Source organism: Bos indicus, chromosome 4 (genome assembly GCF_029378745.1).
Source record: "Bos indicus isolate NIAB-ARS_2022 breed Sahiwal x Tharparkar chromosome 4, NIAB-ARS_B.indTharparkar_mat_pri_1.0, whole genome shotgun sequence".
Classification (NCBI taxonomy): Eukaryota; Metazoa; Chordata; class Mammalia; order Artiodactyla; family Bovidae; genus Bos; species Bos indicus.
The window spans coordinates 114,975,314-114,993,929 of NC_091763.1; the positions used below are offsets into that span (position 1 = coordinate 114,975,314).

At 38.5% G+C, this 18,616-nt stretch overlaps 1 protein-coding gene across 22 annotated transcripts in view; it reads right to left on the minus strand.

Annotated features, from left to right (window-relative positions):
• KMT2C (lysine methyltransferase 2C) overlaps positions 1-18,616 on the minus strand; it is a 253,899-nt gene that overhangs the window by 101,312 nt on the left and 133,971 nt on the right. For 21 of the 22 annotated variants that reach the window (XR_011566132.1, XM_070787358.1, XM_070787348.1 and 18 more), the window contains exons 7-9: positions 14,913-15,075; positions 7,663-7,834; positions 5,655-5,769 (exon numbers count right to left, since the gene is read on the minus strand). Coding sequence is in view for 20 of the 22 variants with exons in the window: in XM_070787358.1 (XP_070643459.1) it covers positions 5,655-5,769; positions 7,663-7,834; positions 14,913-15,075 (450 nt within the window). In the remaining 2 variants the exon portion in view is untranslated. Of the gene's footprint in view, positions 1-1,616; positions 2,152-5,654; positions 5,770-7,662; positions 7,835-14,912; positions 15,076-18,616 lie in introns of those variants that run through there. The other variant, XM_070787364.1, reaches the window with a different exon arrangement.

The window sequence follows — 18,616 nt, forward strand, 5'->3', positions numbered from 1 at the left end:
ATAAATTGCCAAAGATCTTGTATTTACTAAGTGAAAAACCTGAGATTTGACTCCACTGCCTAATCTTTTTAATCACTTTATAATACCTCCATAGAACAGAAGAAAACACACTGCACTATCTACTCATATTCTCAGCAGTATTATAAATTCTGCCACGTGAAAAATAGCAGCAATTACTGAAAACAAATCAGTAAGAGGGCAGCACAAAAGGAAGCCAGAGAACAACCTCCAGAAATAAACTCCGAATTCTGGACACATTTTCCAAGATAATGAAAACCACAACAAAGAAAATAATGATTTAAAACAGGAAACAAAATTACCTAGATGCTACTAAAGATTATTAAAGAGAAAGTAAAGAAGGTAAATGTGTTTTAAAAAAAGAAAGAAGGTGAATTTAATCAACACTTCTCTAGATCTCTCCATTGGACCTAAAAGGAGAATGACAAGGGTCAACACGGAAAGAAAAAGTTTCCAGAGTAAAAAGAAAAAAGTTGTAATGCAAAACTCTGCCAGACGAAATTCGTGTCATAGGTGGAAGGCAATAGTTTCTTTCAGGTTTGTAAGAGTCCAGTAAATTTAAGATTTTTTAAAAACAGAGGTGCATAACCATGTCTCCAAAAGACTAGTAATGAGATGACATTGTAAACTACAGAGAAGATTTTTTCCCCCTGCAAAGAAAAAGTGACATGGTCTACAGTCTGGGTTAATTTAAGACAGCAGGCAGAGAGAAAACTTCTGATTTCTTCCTTTTCAATGGGAAACATGAGCAGAAAATTTTAAAGTTTCATTTATAACTTAATATTCATAAAATACGATTCTGAATTGCAATCATTGCATGGAATAAAAAGAACTGAAAAACAGAAAGCTAAAAGAACAGACTTGTCTTAAATCAGCCAAGCATTTCAATTACATCCATTAATCTAAGTGCTTGACTATTAAACCCTTCAAAAGGTACAGTTAAAAGACACAGAAGGATCCAATATAACGATGTGAAAAGATCATATTCAGCTTGTAAACTAAAACCCCGCACGGCCATATTGTCAAGCAAAGCAAAATATCTGGTTCCCTCCTCCCAAAAAGGGGGCATACACAGAATACAGAGTAGTTTTACACTGATAAAAAGCAGATCATCATTAGCCTGACATACCTGCTTAATAACCAGCACAAAATAGTTTTTTAAAGGAAAAAAAAAAAGAGCAAAATGCAAGGAGAAATTGGTAGTGGTCAATCTAAGTACATCTGAATATGCTGTTGAATCAAACGGCCAAAAAACAGGGGGAAAGAGCTTCATTTAATTAATAAACACAAATACTACAAGTTTAAAACGTCACCATTGGAAGGCATCCAAATATACGTCATAAAGCTACACTAGCGAAACTGTCTGATTTAACACAATTAAAGCAGAATCTAATATGTTTAAGTACAACCTAAAAAAATCAATGTGCCTGAAGTTACCAGTACAAAAAATGTGAGTGCAGCCAAAGCTATAATCAAAGTTAAATTTATAGTCTAAAATATCTCTTCCTTAGGAAAGCGAAGGAAGCGATCACGAATTCAACTTCCTATTTCAGAAAAGTAAAAAGAAGAGCGGTGGTGGAGATTAAGGGTAAACATACAAACGCATCCGACGCAGATTTCTTTTTTCAACCCGGAACCGAACCAAACCAAACCATGGGACAACCCGCGGAAGCGCCCCATCCCGCAGCCAGGAAGCCACTGCTCCGAGGTTGCAGGAGCCCGAGCCGCCTCCGCCCCGGGGTCGCCCTCCCAGGTGACCACACCTGAGAGCCGTTACCCGCGGGCTAGGCCCCGCCCTGCTACGCCCCACGCCCTAGGACCAGGTGCGCGCCGGCAGGTCCAGGTGCCGGCCCTCCCACGGGGTGGAGCGGGGCGCGGGGAGCGGCCCCCGGCACCTCCTTCTACCGCCCCACCCAGGCCCCATCCCCAGGAACCTACCAGCAGGATCGCCGCCCTTTCCAAGACTCTCCGAGGAAGGACCACCAACACCTACCGCACCACCGGCCAGCACCGCGTCCCCGCAGGCAGCTTCGGGAAGCAGCCCCAGGCTGGAGCCACCTCGGGGCCTGAAAGCCCCGCGCGGGGACGCCTCCTACAGGCAAACCGCGAGGCCTCGGCTTCCAACGACCTCCTCTATCTCCGCCCCGCCCCCTCAAGGCCCCGCCCGCCCCGCCCCTGAAGGCCACGCCCCTCCAGCCGGAAGGATGCGGACACCAGCAGGAACCCGAGCGCAAAATCAAGGGCAGAGGTGATAGAAGCGCGTTTCTGTGGCCTTAGGACTAGAGTGCGAGGGCGCAGGGAGACCGCAGGTGTATTCTTTACGGTCTACATGTTTCCTGAGACCCTGACATTTTTCATGGAAATGCTAACTCTAAAAAATACAGGGAATTCCCTGGCGGTCAAGTGGTTGGGGTTCAATCCCTGGTCGGGAACGAAGGTCCCACAAGATAATCAATTTTCTAAAAAAGTTAATATAAAATGTAACTGCTCTAATATAAAAGTTAATATAAATGTATACATTTAATATAAAATGTAACTGTAAATGTAACTGCTCAGACGTAAAGAATTCGCCTACAGTGCGAGAGATCCGGGTTCGATCCCTGGGTCGGGAAGATCTCCTGGAGAAGGGAATAGCTACCCACTCCAGTATTCTTGCCTGGGGAAACCCATGGACAGAGGAGCCTAGCGGACTGTACAGTGCATGGAGGTCACAAAGGCTCGGACACGACTGAGCGACTAACACTTGCACTTTCAACTGCACTTAGCATTTGTATATTTGTTGTTAATGTTAGTCCCAAGTGCTCTCTAAGACGTGTGAAAGATGCAAGATTTTGCACAGTTAAGAATGAGGCTGTGGACCGCACAGGGAATCTGCTCGGGCAGCAGTGAGCAGCACCCGCGGAGCCAGGGGATTCTTCACACACATCGCCTGACAACAGGAACCGCAAACACCAAAGGGTAATTTATAAAGGGAAACGCCTGCGTTTTAGAAACAATTGAATTAATACCCCCGTTTACTACAGATTTCAACTGTGCCATTACAGTTCACTTCTGGACCAAAAAGGTTTCTTAAGTTTTTGAGTATCACTTTATTCATTACATCTGCCGTGCAAGGAATTGCTGGTTGGCACTTTTGAGGTCCAATTACTCTGAACACAGTAAACCCAGTCCTGGCTTTATCAAACTACTTTTATACAAATACTTATTATACAAAAGGCATTCTTTGTATGAACATTATGAAAGACAAAGAATACCATTCTATTAAACCACATCTTGGCAATGTAGTTTAAAAAGCAAAATTATTTTAGATTAATATTTTCTAGGTTAAGCCAGTGTAATTACCATAAATCAAAGAACTTTATGCCTAGCTTCATGTCTACTCTGAAATTAAGACTACAATAATAATTAAAAAAAAAAATTTCAGCCTGAGGGGGTATGTAGAGATGCCCAATGGATCTAGAAAGTCTTTAGTTCTCTAGGATCCAAATCCTAACATAGATGAAAATCAGATTAATATTCCTTAGAACTCCCCTGGTGGTCCAGTGGTTAAGCCTGTGCTCCCAATGTAGGTGGCATGGGTTCAATCCCTGGCGGGAGAACTAAGATCCCACAAGCCCAGCCCACAAGCCGCCCCCCTTCTTGCTCCGGGGAAAAAAAACAACTACTCTGTTCCTCAAGTTAGTATGATAGCACAGGGAGCATAATATATTGGATAAAGCATTAAAATGTAATACAAGAAACATGGATTTTAGTCTCTCTTCTACCTCTGCAAATTAGTAACTCAGGCAATTCACTTAATTGCTAGTCCCTCACCAGTTCTAAATTTATTAGTTTACCCTATAGATTTCAAAGGAAGCAAATTAACTATTTTTATGACTGACTCATCCTAGAGAACATTCAAAAAATCAAAGTAAATAATGTTTGTAAACATCTTCCTAACAGAAAATACAGTTTTATTCAGCTAGTTGGGAATTAAAGGTAAACCTGAGTTATTCTCATCTTCTACTTTCACTTTAAGAATGTGAATATTTTGGCTTCCATGAACAAATAAATCTCAATTTGTTGTTATCTGCTGCTGCTGCTGCTGAGTCGCTTCAGTCGTGTCCGACTCTGTGCGACCCCATAGACGGCAGCCCACCAGGCTCCCCCATCCCTGGGATTCTCCAGGCAAGAACACTGGAGTGAGTTGCCATTTCCTTCTCCAATGCATGAAAGTAAAAAGTGAAAGTGAAGTCGCTCAGTCATGTCCGACTCTTCGAGACCCCATGGACTGCAGCCTCCCAGGTTCCTCCATCCATGGGATTTTCCAGGCAAGAGTACTGGTGGTGTTACCTAGTACTATACTAACTGCCCAGTGGGTAGAGTTCTCAGCTAGCCTATAGCATTTAGAGATTCAGACAACAGAGCCTCCATAAGTTCCTCAGGAAGCTTACAGAAACTCAGAATGCAACACCTCAAGGTCATAAAGATGCAAAGGCAACAGAAGAGATGGAGCTGGGGAGAATCACTGACTGAAAGACTACCTAGAAAAAACTTTAAATAGCTGAAAATACACCTTATTAAAAGCATCCTACCAAGCAGAAAGACTGGTATCATAAGTACTGAAAAAGAAGTGGGAAAATGTCTGCAGATCCTAACTCTCAAAACCTGAAAGAAACTTTACATCTAAAAACAACAGAGATCTAAATGAATAAGCACTTATTAAAACTACTATGGGGGAGGAACAATATACATATGCATATACAATGATTCCAAATATTTAATACAAGTTTATACATAAATACACACAAATATATATACATGTGAAATCACAATAAAATCATCTAAAAGTCAATCTAACCAAATATACTCTGCTTTATTTCTGGATTTTAAATTAACAGATTTAAAAAATATACCTATTTTAGTATCTGCATACAGGGATACTACCTACTTCAAAGAGTTTCGAAGATTAAAGGTGAATCATTCAGGAACAATTCCTTAGCCATGAAGTACCATATAGATATTTATGTTAGATGATAGGTTCATAAGCAGCACTTTTGAAAACAGCCTAAAACTGTAAAGAACCCAAATGTTCACCACTAGGTGACTCAATGAACAAATTCTGGTACTTCTGCTGCTGCTGCTGCTAAGTCGCTTCTACTATTCAGCAATTAAAAGGAATCACTGCTGGTATGTGCAACATTGGGGGTGAACTTCAAAATAATTATGTTGGGTTTTAAAAAATGCCCACCCCCCAAAAAAAGAAAATGGTATATATTATATGACACCACTTACATAAAATTCTAGAAAATGCAAACTAATCTATGGTGAGAGAAACCATACTGTCTGGAAAATCAGAGGGAGCAGTACAGTGAACAGTGAGAACAGAGGAACTCCCAAGGGCACCTGGGAACTTTCAGGGGTTGTAAATTTGTTCGTTATCTTGAAGATGATGATGGTTTCATGAGTGTACATGTGTCTAATTAAATTACAGACTTTATATGTGTGCCGTTTGCTGTTTATCAATTATACATCAATTAAATTTTTTGTAAGTTGAATGAAATATACAGATTTGAATAGGTATCTGATTTGTCTGCTCTATATATTAAAAAAAAAACATACAGATGATATTTTTCTTAAAAAAATAAACAACTTACTTTGCATTTCCAGCCATTGGTTGGTACTGATTTCATAACTGGTTGAAGACAAAAAGTATGATACCCTTTGTCACACGTATCACACACTAGCATCTTGCTATCTTCTCCCGATTGTCTAAAAAATAAGATAGCATTAATGATGCCTTATCTTTAAACTTATGTTTGTGACATAAGTAATCATGAGAAGAATCTGTCCTGGGAACTGCCCAGTCCATAAATGCCCTCAGTGTCAGTTCTGCCTATGCCCAGATAATGACAGTGCAAACCCTCCAGAGGACGAGACAGACGTCTTCCAAAGGTCTCTAAAGGACTATCCTTACTGAACGCTCACCTATGGTGAACCTGCTTTGGTCATTTTAGGATTCCTGCAGAGAAGGAGGGGTTAAAGCAAGAAGAGTGATTTTGATGTTTATTTTTTAAACATCCCATACCCATCTTCTTTTGGGCAAGGAGTGGTAACCAATAGGTGATGCTGCATGGAAAGGAACAAATCCTGGCACGGTGAACTGGAAGAACAGTGTGATATAATACAGAGAGGATCAAATTTGGATCTGACCTACATTTGCGTTCAGACTTCTATTTTTCTAGCTGTGAGACTTCTGACTAACTCAGACTTGAGTCCTCTTGGCTTCAAGTACAAAATGTGAATGAAAATCAAAGATTACCACGAGAATTAAATGTAATTCTGGCTGAAGAGCTAAGAACATCCATTAAATAATAAATGCTAAATAAACAGATACAAGAATAATAATATTGTCATAATTATTAGGAATTGTAATTAAAAACCTAAAATCTTCCCCTGAACACTTTTTTACCCTGAAGATTGGGCCCTTGTCCTGTCCATAGTCTGTGCCTTGATTCTTGATTGTTCATCCCTATCAGAAACTAAGAATTTAATTCAAGAGGAGGGGAAAAGAAAAACTAGGGAATGCAAGAAGAGCTGAGAGAGGAACCGCTGAATAAAACCTGGGGATAAACAGAAGTAAAAAGGAAGATCGGTTAGTTGGCCTTCAGTAATTTCTTATTTAATTTAACAAATTCTACATGTACAATTGCACATTGTATCTCTTCAGCTATGTGGAAAGATCCTAGAAGAATAGCACTCTTTTCCTCACCTCTTATTCCTTCTCAAGAAGCTAGGCATAGGCTAGGTATCAACTAAGTGTTTACTGATATTTTCACGCGGTCTTATTTATTCCACATAATTCTAAGATATTGATGCTTATTGTTGTCAAATTAAATTACAAATAAAACAGACTGAACGTGGCAATGGTGAGCATCATTTCTTATAAAAATTCTCCGCTTGTAAACAATTTGAAGACTGCTGTAGATGGAGGTAACATCCCCAAATTATCATGCTAATTAATTAGTAGCATGAAAAAAAAAAAAAAATCACAGAAAAGACTGGAGCAATGATCAGAGGACGGAATAAAACAAACAAGAAAAGATAACCCCACTGCAAACATTTACATCCATACAACATTTTGTTTCAGGATTACAGTGAAGGTAACTGCCTTTCAGATAGATGGAAATTTCTTTTAAAACAGTAGATTTAGTATCAGTTGTTCCTCCTGGAATAGAAACTGAAACTTATCACCGATTCTTTGGCTCACTCTAATAACTACTTTCCATAGTGAATGGTTTATTTTCCTATTAAATTTCACCCCCAGTGTCCCTCAGGAAAAAGAGGGGGGGGGGGAGCTGCTTTATTTTTCTAATGCTTACTTTTAATTGTTAAAATCATTCATTTAAAATTGTTGGCAAACTTAAACTGGCTTTTTAGGCAACCAGGAATTTAAACTGTTAAAATTATTTTTTGTTTAGACTTGTTTCAAAGTAATATAAGTTAATAAATATCTAGCAAGTTTTAAAGACATGATGAAGTCAGTGTGAACGAATACAGCTGCAGCATGAACAACCTTTACCATATTTACACAAACCTTTAGGACCTAATAATAGGGTCTGTCTTAAACTCAATACACACCTTTGAGTTGAAATTAAAACTTACTTGCAGTTCTGGCACACTTTGCACTCAGGACATTGCCAACCTGCCCGTTTTAATGGAGTAACCGCTATATCCAGGCACATTCCATGATAGTGCTGACCACAAGTAGTACAAAAGAACTGATCTAAGAGGTCTCCCGGGCTGTCGCACACTGCACAGTTTGCATCTTCCTTTGCTATAATTAACAGTAAAACAACGAAATTGTTGTATAAGAATTTAATATTTCTCTGACTTTACAGTTTAAAAAAATCACTCGAAGGGAATTTTCATGGTAAATCTTTCAGACACGTGAAATTATCCACATTGAACTGATATCCAATCAGAATAAGGTCTCAATAAAAACATTATACTATCTTTAATCTAATTTTAGTCACATTAAATTTAATCATATAGTTTTGCAATTATTTGTGCCTACATCTACCTGAGACCATATGCAGTTCTTATTTTATTTTATATCCCTAATACCAATGATAATCCTGGGCACCTAGTTAATGTTCAATATATACTTGCCGAAAAGAATCAAAAAGGAAAATATGAACTGAGAGACGCGTTGCAGTGCAAAAACAAACATTTTTATCTGGATATTATACATAAGGTTTTGAAATTAACTAAAGAGACAAAATTAAGAAATGCTAATATCAAGTAGATTAAGATGCTTCTTAAGCATAAACAGACTAATTTTTATTCAAATCAAATAAGGGTTTTTAAATACTGGAAAATATCATATGAGGGAGAACATTAAAGATGGAAGCTACATATTCATACACAAATACAATACTTCATATACTAATTCTATATTGATGTATATTAACTACCAGTTGTAAAACAAAACATTAAAAATCCATATAATTATCAACATCATCTATCACTAAATGTGGATTAAAAGGAATGGCACTTTTTAACACTTCTTGTACCATCTAAAATAAATTGCCTTGCCCAGCACAAAATTAAACTCATGCATATTACAATATAATAAGGAAAAGAATGTATTCTAAAATCATACCAATTTGGTGATATATATGAGTATGCCTGTAACTGCATTTAGTATGCTCTCAACTAAACGGTCTGATCAACTGATTGAGGACTGTTTTAAATCATATATAGGATTTTCTTCTCTTTTGCTTTCTGAAGAGCTGGTCAGTCCTCTCTGGCTTCAAGTCCTTCCTATGTGCCTTCCTTTCCCCCAGTCTAGAAACGGTTAATGATCTGTTCCTTTTCCTTATACCTGATGTTAGTTGGCAGCTGGTCTTGTGGGCTGTAGAAGTCTTTGGCTATACAGACCTCTTATTTACAGAGTCCTTATAGAATGGTTAAAAAGACCAAAATCTGCGGTGTGAGGGCAGCGCACAGACAGGCCCTGGGCTGCCTCGAGATGTAAGCTGGGCCTGGTAGCTGCTCACCCGCCACTCATCGGAAGCTCCCGTAACTTCTCGGGCCTTACCTTTCTTGCCGTGTCGCAGCACTGACAGCCAGCATTGCACTCACACTGAAGTGTCCTACCTTGAGTTCTAGGATAGCTGCTTTCTCCTGAACTCCTGAGGCTTCCCATGCCTCCATCTCAAGCCCTGTGCTCCTTCTGTAGCTCCACAAGGCCTCCAAATGCTGGAGGCTCTCAGGAGTCCATTCTCTTCCTCCTTTCCGAATCCCCCATAGTTTTTTTCTTTGTAATCACATCAACTTCTACACCATAAAAACATCGTAATTCTCAGAACTCTTATCACTAGCCCCAAACTTCTATCTAACCCTCAAATGTTATTTTCAAATCTTTCCGGACTTCAATAGCCACGTGTTCTAAAAACACCCAATCTCTACACCTCTAGCATAAAACTTATTTTTAAAACCGAAACCTCTCCCTTCTTTCTCGACCTGCTGGGTAAAGCAGCATTAGTGTCACTACTGACCCTAAACTTGTCCCTAACCCAACATACTCAAATGGACACCAGTTCTTATACCCCTCTTCCATCTATCTGTACAGCTCAGTCCATCACACTCTGTCTTGGTATTAATAACTGCAGTTACCTGCTGAATGGAATGTTTGCCTAGGGTTCTGACCTTCTCCCTAATCAGCCACACATCCAGAGCAATTTTCTGCGACTGTTATGCCCTGCCTAAATTTAAACTTTATCAGTGCCTCCTTTCTCACCTTAAAAAAACCCACAAGTTTCTTGAGGTTTTGAGGCAAAAAAAAAAGGAATGGGGGCCTTCTCTCCTTTTCCAACTAAATCTCAGAACACTCACTATTTCCTGGTTAGATCAAGCAGTTTGCTGTGCACAGAACACAACACAACAGACTGCTCAACCCTTGTGAGGTTGTACGCATCCTGTTTCTTCTGCCTGTAACCCTGTTCCTTTGCTGCACTGCAAGCCCGTTCCAAGGAGGCCTTTAAAACTCTTGCTCAGACATAAACCCTGACGATATAACGTTACCACACCTAAATGCCCATTTGGTTGTTGACTATTTCTTTCCCTGTATGCTTAGAATAAATTATTATATAATCCAGTTAATTATATTTAAAAGAAAGCATTAAAAATGAAATTACACGAATTCATTTTTATAGAAATGACAACAAAATAAATTATTTCTCTTAATACTAAAAGAGAGTGTCATATTTAACTCATTCAAGTACATTTAAAAACTAACCTTTGATTTTTCTTACCCTCAGAATGTACAGAAATTGTGGCAAATACTGGACTCTATCAGATACTCAGTTCATCCTGTGAAACTTCTAGAGTTTGCTACTCTGCAACTTCAACCTGCCTGGGAGCTACCAGTCACATGTAGCTAACTGGGTGATGGAAACGTGATTAGTCCAAACTGACATGTGCTTTACATAAAACACACTCTGAATTCCAAAGATTTAACAGGAAAAAATATTACTGTGAATAGCTCAAAATTTTATTGATTACAAGTTGACATATTAACATTTTGGATACACTGGATTAAATATGTATTGTTAAGATTAATTTCAGATAAAAAATAACTATTGGAAAAATTAAAATTACATATATTGCTCACATTATATTTCTATTGCACAGCCCTGTTTTATGTAGCAAAGCTCATTCTGTAACAAGATAATTCTGTGCATCACTGTGGCAGGATTACTTTTTATCCTATGACATTTCCCACCAATTCCTTGATGACAATAGTCATGTTGCTTGATTAGTATGCCTCATATAATAAATGGAGCCAAAAAAAAAAAACTTCCACGATTATATTCAGCATAAAAGAATCAGCATAAAAGATCTATTAAGCATTATATAAAAATAATAGAAAAAAGTTGGTTCCAACCACTTGTTCAACCTGTGAGAACATACAGAAATCTGTAGAAATATTAAAACGGCCTTTTGAAGGTCATGCATAAGAAAATATTACTGGGTAGTGTGTCATGTCAGACATAAGTATATGTACTTATACATACATGTATGTCTGAAAGTCACAGAAGCATTAAGTTTGAAGCAATAATCAAATGACTAAGTGAACATTTTCTTTAAGCAGTTGGGAAAGCAAAATAGACGGAGTAGACTACAGCTAAAGACAATTTAAGGAAGGGCAGGAGTAAAATCCAGGTCAATCTCTCTTCAAAGATGTTGATGCCCACTGGAAGGGCAAGGAAGGCAAAGGATATCCAAGTACGCACAAAAGTAGAATGGTCAAAAGTAGAAGGAGAAGTGCCAGCACAGGCACGGCATGAAGGAGCTAAATGACGTAGGGGGAGCAAGAGAGGAGGGGGAGCAACAGGACAAGCTTTAGACACGTCACTGAGAAGAAATGGAGGAAAGACAAAAAAAATGGAGCCTAAATTACATAGGGGCTTATCATGGGTCTCTAAACATGGTCAGATTGGAAGGGGAGACCACTGCTTAAGAGAGCCTAGATAGCACACAGGAAGAAAGAGCAACAGAAGTGAAAGTATCATCAGACAGTCGATTTAAAAACGACTAAACCAGCACAGCTTTCTTACTTCCATCGACGTTACAACTTCTATGATCTAGGTTTTCATCACTGGTAGGACACTGCAGGGTGATTTGCCTATCAGTATGGAATCTCCAGAAAGAAAAAGCAAACCATGGATGTTGTCCAGAGAGGGTGGCCCACACAGCAGGCAGGTAAGGGAGGAAAGAAAGGTCACTGGGCTGACAGATTTAAGGGAACAGAAAAGCTGCAGGACTTGGTGTCAAGAGAGACACAGCTAATAACATATTAGCTAGGGAGTTAAAATGAAGTAGAAGAAGCTACAGCTGAGTAAACACACTGGGGGAGGCCAAGTGGCTTGAGGTGCATCGTTCCCAGGTTCAGACCCTGCAAAAGACTTCTCACGGCAGACAGGATACATCCAAACGCCTTCCCTTGTTCACAAGGCCTGCGTCCAGCTGCATGTGCTCTGCACCATGCACCTGGCAGACACCGAGCTCCAGCACAGTGACTCCTGCCTCCTCCACTATCAGCCAAGCTCATGCCACATGGCCTGCAGAGTAGCTGTTCGCTCTACCTGGAAAATTCTCTCCTCTGATCTTGCACGGCTGGCTCTCTGCCATTTAGGCTTCCCTGAGGGGCAGAATACTACCTGGGAAGAACATGTGGTGTGTCTCCTAAATGGATATTTAATGTAAAATTTTCAGGCTAGGCTAGTGGACACTGGCGTCAGCGTGAAAGTAAGGTGACAGTCCTGACCAGCATGTCTCCAGGACGCAGCACCCAAAATTATTTTCTGATGAAAGGCTCAGTCCTGCTCACAGATGCTCTCTTTGCTGCGATTTTTTGAGGTCCATGTTTTTTTTTAGATTTCTCAACTTTCATAAAAAAGATATCATACTACTAACTCAGTTCACTACCACTGCACATGGCTCTGAGCTTAGCCAGCAGGACCAAGTATCACGCTTGGTGCAAACCCATAACTGGAGCCTTAGATAAGAGCTGAAAGAACTACCTTTTAGTACAGTAATTCATATATGTATACATGTATATGGTACAAGGCTATATGATTTTCACTGGTTGTCATTTAAGCATTAATAATAACACTGTCATGTAAGATATCCCCACCTCTAAAACATAAAAAGTGCTTCATGCTGTGACGGACAACTAGGACAACTGAAAATACAAATGAAAGATTTTATAAGACTATTACCTCATCTGTATATTTCTGCAAAAGTCTATTGGCAATTCTTTACATCCGTGCATTAAAACAGAGAGTCAAAAAGCTGTGTCTTTAGGCTGCATTGTTTAAGATCCCCAAGGAATAGAATTTGCTCAGCTGGGCTTTGGTTCTACACCACTGACTTATATTGAGGGCTGTTACAAGAAACTGCCCTGTGGGATCTACTTAAGCTACTGTGAGACAAATTTCCACTGCCCTGTAGCATGTACACACGGTCTCAGTGAATTCTTATTACTACAAATCAGGCAACCGCTCACGCGCCCTTCTTCACGCTGACTGCTGGGGCGTTCTGCAGCCCGCGGGCGGGCTCAGGCGTAGGGAGGGCACTTCCTCTGGGAGTCGACCTCACCGTGACCTTCCCATCGGTCCTCTCCCTCTTCTTACCATTGGCCAAATTCTCTTCTTACCTTGAGTCTCTGTAAGTCTACTCTGGGACAGGGGAAGGCACCAACAATTTCAGTGTATCTTTTTAGCTTTATGTTGGCAGCAGGAACTTTGCATGGTAACTGACAGTAAATTATCTCACCTCAGTTCTTACATTTCATTATTTTACAAAACCTTTTATGATCCCTAACATATAAATGTATATAAATCATGTATGTTATGTGAACATAGTCTGCAAGAGAAAGTAGTACTGTCAATAAGTAACAGAATTTCTTGTGTTGGAACCATAGTCATAGAAAAGTTTGCATGTTGTTTAGTGAAGTCTAAATCATGATGATGTACAAAAGGCTAAATAAAAATTCTCAAACACACCCACAATTGTTTTATTCAATTGGAAAAGCATGTTGGTAACACTTTAACACCCAGAATATAATCAACTCTGATGACTGGCATCACAGTCTGTGCACTTAGTGAAGTAATTCACTTCCTGAGGTCTTAAAATAAACAACACCCGTAATAGTAGCTGTGCGTGAATGTTCTTTTTCTCCCAGATGAAACAGTGTATAATCCAAAACATGTTTAAAACTTTAAATTCCTTATTAGCTTAAATACAATCTGACATTTCAGTCTGCCTTCCCTATAATTTATGTCTTTACGGGATTAAGGGCAATATGATTATACATGTAGACACAAAATAACTAAAGATAAAATTAGGGTACTGAACAAAGAAAAAATAATAATTATGAAGACTGTGTCTGAGATTAGTTTAAGCCTGAGGTAGCTGTATTTATGTTTCACAAAGCTGGAAAAGATAGGGAAAAAGCCTTTATCGACATTCTAAGAAACAGGTAAAACCTAACAGATAACTAAGAGATGACATTAAAAAAAAAAAAAAAAGACTGAATTACAGAAATTTCACAAGCAGACTGGAAATTCAATTTACTAGGGGGAAGAAAGAACCCAAAACATGCATACTCATTGGAAATCCATATACTAAGAAACAAGTAAGATCTCTATTTAATGAAAGGCATAGGAAAAGAGCTATAATTTTCTGTATAACATAAATTTAAAACACTTAAACCTTTTCACCTAATTATAAAATACTGTTTGGAAAAGAAAGGGAAAAAAAGACAACTGAGGATAATAGATAACCATAACCAAGACAGATGAATCAAGAAGAAGCACTAACAGAATATCAGGACCATACATTTTCCAAGATTCTCCAAAGTGTTTTGGTGATCCTATCAACATATATCCTAAAATAACACCTGAGTGAACCATCTTCCAAATTTCCAACTAGAGAGTTTTTGTTTTTCTTTTTTAGTGTAAAAGACATTGAGTTAAAGACATTTTAATTTTTTAAATGACCTATTAATACTTTATAGTACATATTAAAATACCATATACTCAGCAAATCTATTTGCATACAGTAGTTAGATTCTTAAAATAAGAATAAAAAAAAACAAAACATGCAAACTATCTTTGAATTTTCAAGCAAATAACTTTTTGGATATACCATTGACGATACTGTTGATAACAGATTTCTCCCCCGGCTCCTCGCTCCCCCAAGGATCTCTTCTGAAGACCTCTTTCAGTATTATATGATACTACCTTTTACCACAAGCAGAGTAACACTTAGGGAACTTACAACATCTGTTATTTTAAGTAACTACATCGGTAAGTGTTTTTAGATGTTATCTGTAGTAAACTTACATCTCTCAGGAGCTTGGTCAATGTGTTCTGGACAAAGAAGGAAGAAGTGACTGAGATCCTGAAAGGCGCCGGCTCCAGCAGCACAAGGATAATGGTACATCTGGGTGCATTTCTCTTCACAGCATTTGATAGTGGCTCCAAGGTGCTTACAAAATGCACATCGCTGGAGGGAGCAAAGCATAAAGAAACTTCCTTATAACACCTGGAAAAGCAACATTCAAATGTGGGGCAAGGAAGGTTCTAAGAAATCCCTGTACATTACTAGTGAAACACTTTGAAGCCTGCAAAATACTAAATAAAGAATCAGTGAAAACGGTAAAATCTAAGGTCTCCATTCAGTGCTTGGTTTAATATATGTTAATCCTTCCATCAAGTTTAGAAAGTTAGCATTTCACTTTTTTTTCTACTGACTCTGTCAAAAACATACAACTACCATTCTTTAAAAAATTAATAATATGGTTAAAAGGGCAGTTTTCTAGTTGAGGGTTGTTTTCAACAGGTGATTAAACCCCATCAATAAGCAGATAAAACAGAGAAAAACTAGTTACAAAATCTCTTACTGTTTTCACCCTGCCTAAAAATCAATATGGGGTTTCTCAGGTAGCACGAGCAGTGAAGAATCCCTGCCAATGTAGAAGACGTAAGAGTCACAGGCTCGACCCGTGGTTTGGGAAGATCCCCTTGAGAAAGAAATGGCAACCCACTGCAGTATTCTTGCCTGAAGAATTCCATGGACAGAGGAACCTGGCAGGATACAGTCCACAGGGTCGCAAGAGTCGGACACAACTGAGCGTGAGCACAGACAGCAATCAGTATGATGTAAATCAGTGCACAGAGAATAAGCTAATGAGTGGCAACTACATTGTTAAAGGCACACAAACAAATCTGCACACTTCATTGCAGAAGTCAGTTTCATGTTTCCTTAAAAAGTTGGAGATGTGAAGAAAAATAAAGTCCTCTGACTTTCTGCTTTCCCCATTGCAATCTGCCTCTACTCTCTTGCAAGTGGTAAAATCAAAGAAATGTCTCAAACAAACAGCAGAGGAACTCTACGGCATGTGAAATGTGTTAAGAAGTCAGTACGATTATCCACTGAGCCAATGTACTTACTCAGCTTTCCTTAAGAATCATCAATGAACATCCTCATCCTCCCAAGCCCACTTTGGGCATCAGGAGCCTGCTGGGTGGCCTGCATCACACAGTATAAAATCTCCCTCTGCATGTAGGAGACGCTTACTTGCCATATGCTTCCGTTTCAGTATTTATGCTATTGCATGATAATTGCTTATTGGTCTTTTTTCACCTTGGTCCAAGATCCTTGAGTAGAGCAAGCAGATTGTACTATCTTTGTATTCTCAGCACCATGAATACTGCCTGATATAGAAAGGCACTAACAAACTGATGTTCATATTTATGTACACTAAATGAACTACATTTCTGGTAATAACAGAGCTGAAATAACTGAAGCCAAATGAAACAATATATGGTAAAACTGAGCCTCATGTAATACGGTAAAATTGCTAACATTACCATGGATATCTTCACATGCTTATATACTGATTCTATATTCTGCTAGTCAATTAGAGAATACAATAGGTTTTAAGTTATAAATAATTTCAATGTCTTGCACGTAAATCTACGTAAGATATCACATGCCATCAAGCTCTTGCTTTAACCATCAACCCACTACACTAAATGAATGTAAGAAAGCTAACTGCCTCTTGGTGTGTCTTCTACACATTTTGGCGGCAGGAACAAGCCAGCTGCAGCTTCTGAGTAACTTACGTGTGCACGCTCAGGGGCTCAGCCGTGTCCTGCTCTCTGAGACCCCATGGACGAGAGCCAACCAGGCTCTTCTTTAAATAGAATTTTCCAGGCGAGAAAACTAGAGTGGGTTGCCGTTTCCTACTCTAGGGGATCTTCTGGCCCAGGAACTGAACCCCATCTCCAGCATTGGCAGGAAGATTCTTTACCACTCAGTCACCTGGGAAGCCCAAAGAACTCAAACACGAGCTGTATTTGTGACATTTAACTTATACTTAATGTCCTCAAGTTCAGAGACTAACCACACATTTCAGCTGTCCTTTTGTACTCAAAGATATTACTGCACTTAAAAAAAACGGAAGGAATTAAGTATAATAATCAGCTTTTTCCAAACTAAATATATCTTTATGTCATACCCTCCAATGGTATCTAAACATGTTAGTTATATTAACAGAACCCAGAATTACAGACACATATGGTATCTGGGTAATCTGAGTATCCTTGAGTCATGCTGCAAACGCCAAGATAATGCTGATGGAGGAAAGTGGATGTATACATTCAGTCAACCACTGAAAATCTTTTATTAACTCATTAACATCACAAAATAAGTCTGCTAAACTGTTAAAATCTAGAATCTCCATTATTTTTATAGTACATGGCGAGTTGTACAGAAGCCTGGTGCTCTAAAAATAATTTTGTCAAATAAAATATAATAACTTGTATTTAACTGCATAAGGAAACAAAATAATTTAAATTGATTCTTTTCCCACTGTCTGTATCATTTTAGAAACGTTAACGTGTTCTCTTAATCATATTTGCAATGGAAAATATTACATGACATTAGCTAAACTACTATGTGAAGATCTGGAATGTATCCAACATACTAATTTATAAATACATACAAAGATATCAGGGAATAAAGGAAGAGAAATAAAGTACTAGCTGCATTTAACTGAATGCTTCAAACCCATCTGTTGTAACAGCACAGCTAATGAAAGACATTTGGCATTGAAAGAAAATATATACTTTCTATATAGACTGTATCTTTTTGAATCAAATAAATGCATCTGTAAAATTGTAGAAAATGTCAAAGAATCTCCAAAAGGAACTTCTCTAAACATCAGCCCCCTCATATACTACATGTCAGAAATCAAACAAATTATAAGCTAACCAGTTATAAACAATTACAAAGTGAATTAACATCTAGTGAGAAGAAGGTAAAGTAAATAGCTCTTAAATGGCTTATCAACTAAACAATTTATTTTACTCAATATTTAAAATTCCTGAATAATTTTTTACACTTTTTTAATCATTAAAAAAAGAGAGAAGGAGACAGAGAGATAAAAAGAAAAGTGTTATAATATCTTTTGACATTTGTCCAAGAACATATCCAAGAGAAAACTCTCGATGACAGTTCATATTACAAGAGTTCTCCCCTGTAAGAATATCTGAGGAACTCCCAAAACTTTAATTTCACTAAATAAAAATAAGGCTCTTCCCAAATAAATTTGCACTATCCAACAAAATACAATCAGCAAAATTTCAGAAATTAAAGATGAATTATGAAGCACTAACAAAAATTTTCAGGTATTTCAAAGCTCGTTCAATTAATTATCATGTGTTTATTCTATATCAACTGCGGTAATTGTCTACATGCTCTAAGAAGTATAAAATCCTACTAGTTTTCCACACATCAAACTGTTTTTCAGTTCAGTTCAGTTACTCAGTCGTGTTCGACTCTTTGCAACCCCACAGAGTGCAGCACACCAGGCCTCCCTGTTCACCACCAATTCCCAGAGCTTGCTCAAACTCATCTACATTGAGTCGATGATGCCATCTGACCATCTCATCCTGTGTCCCCTTCTCCTCCAGCCTTCGATCTTTCCCAGCATCAGGGTTTTTTCCCGTCAGTCAGTTCTTCCCTTCAAGTGGTCTAAGTA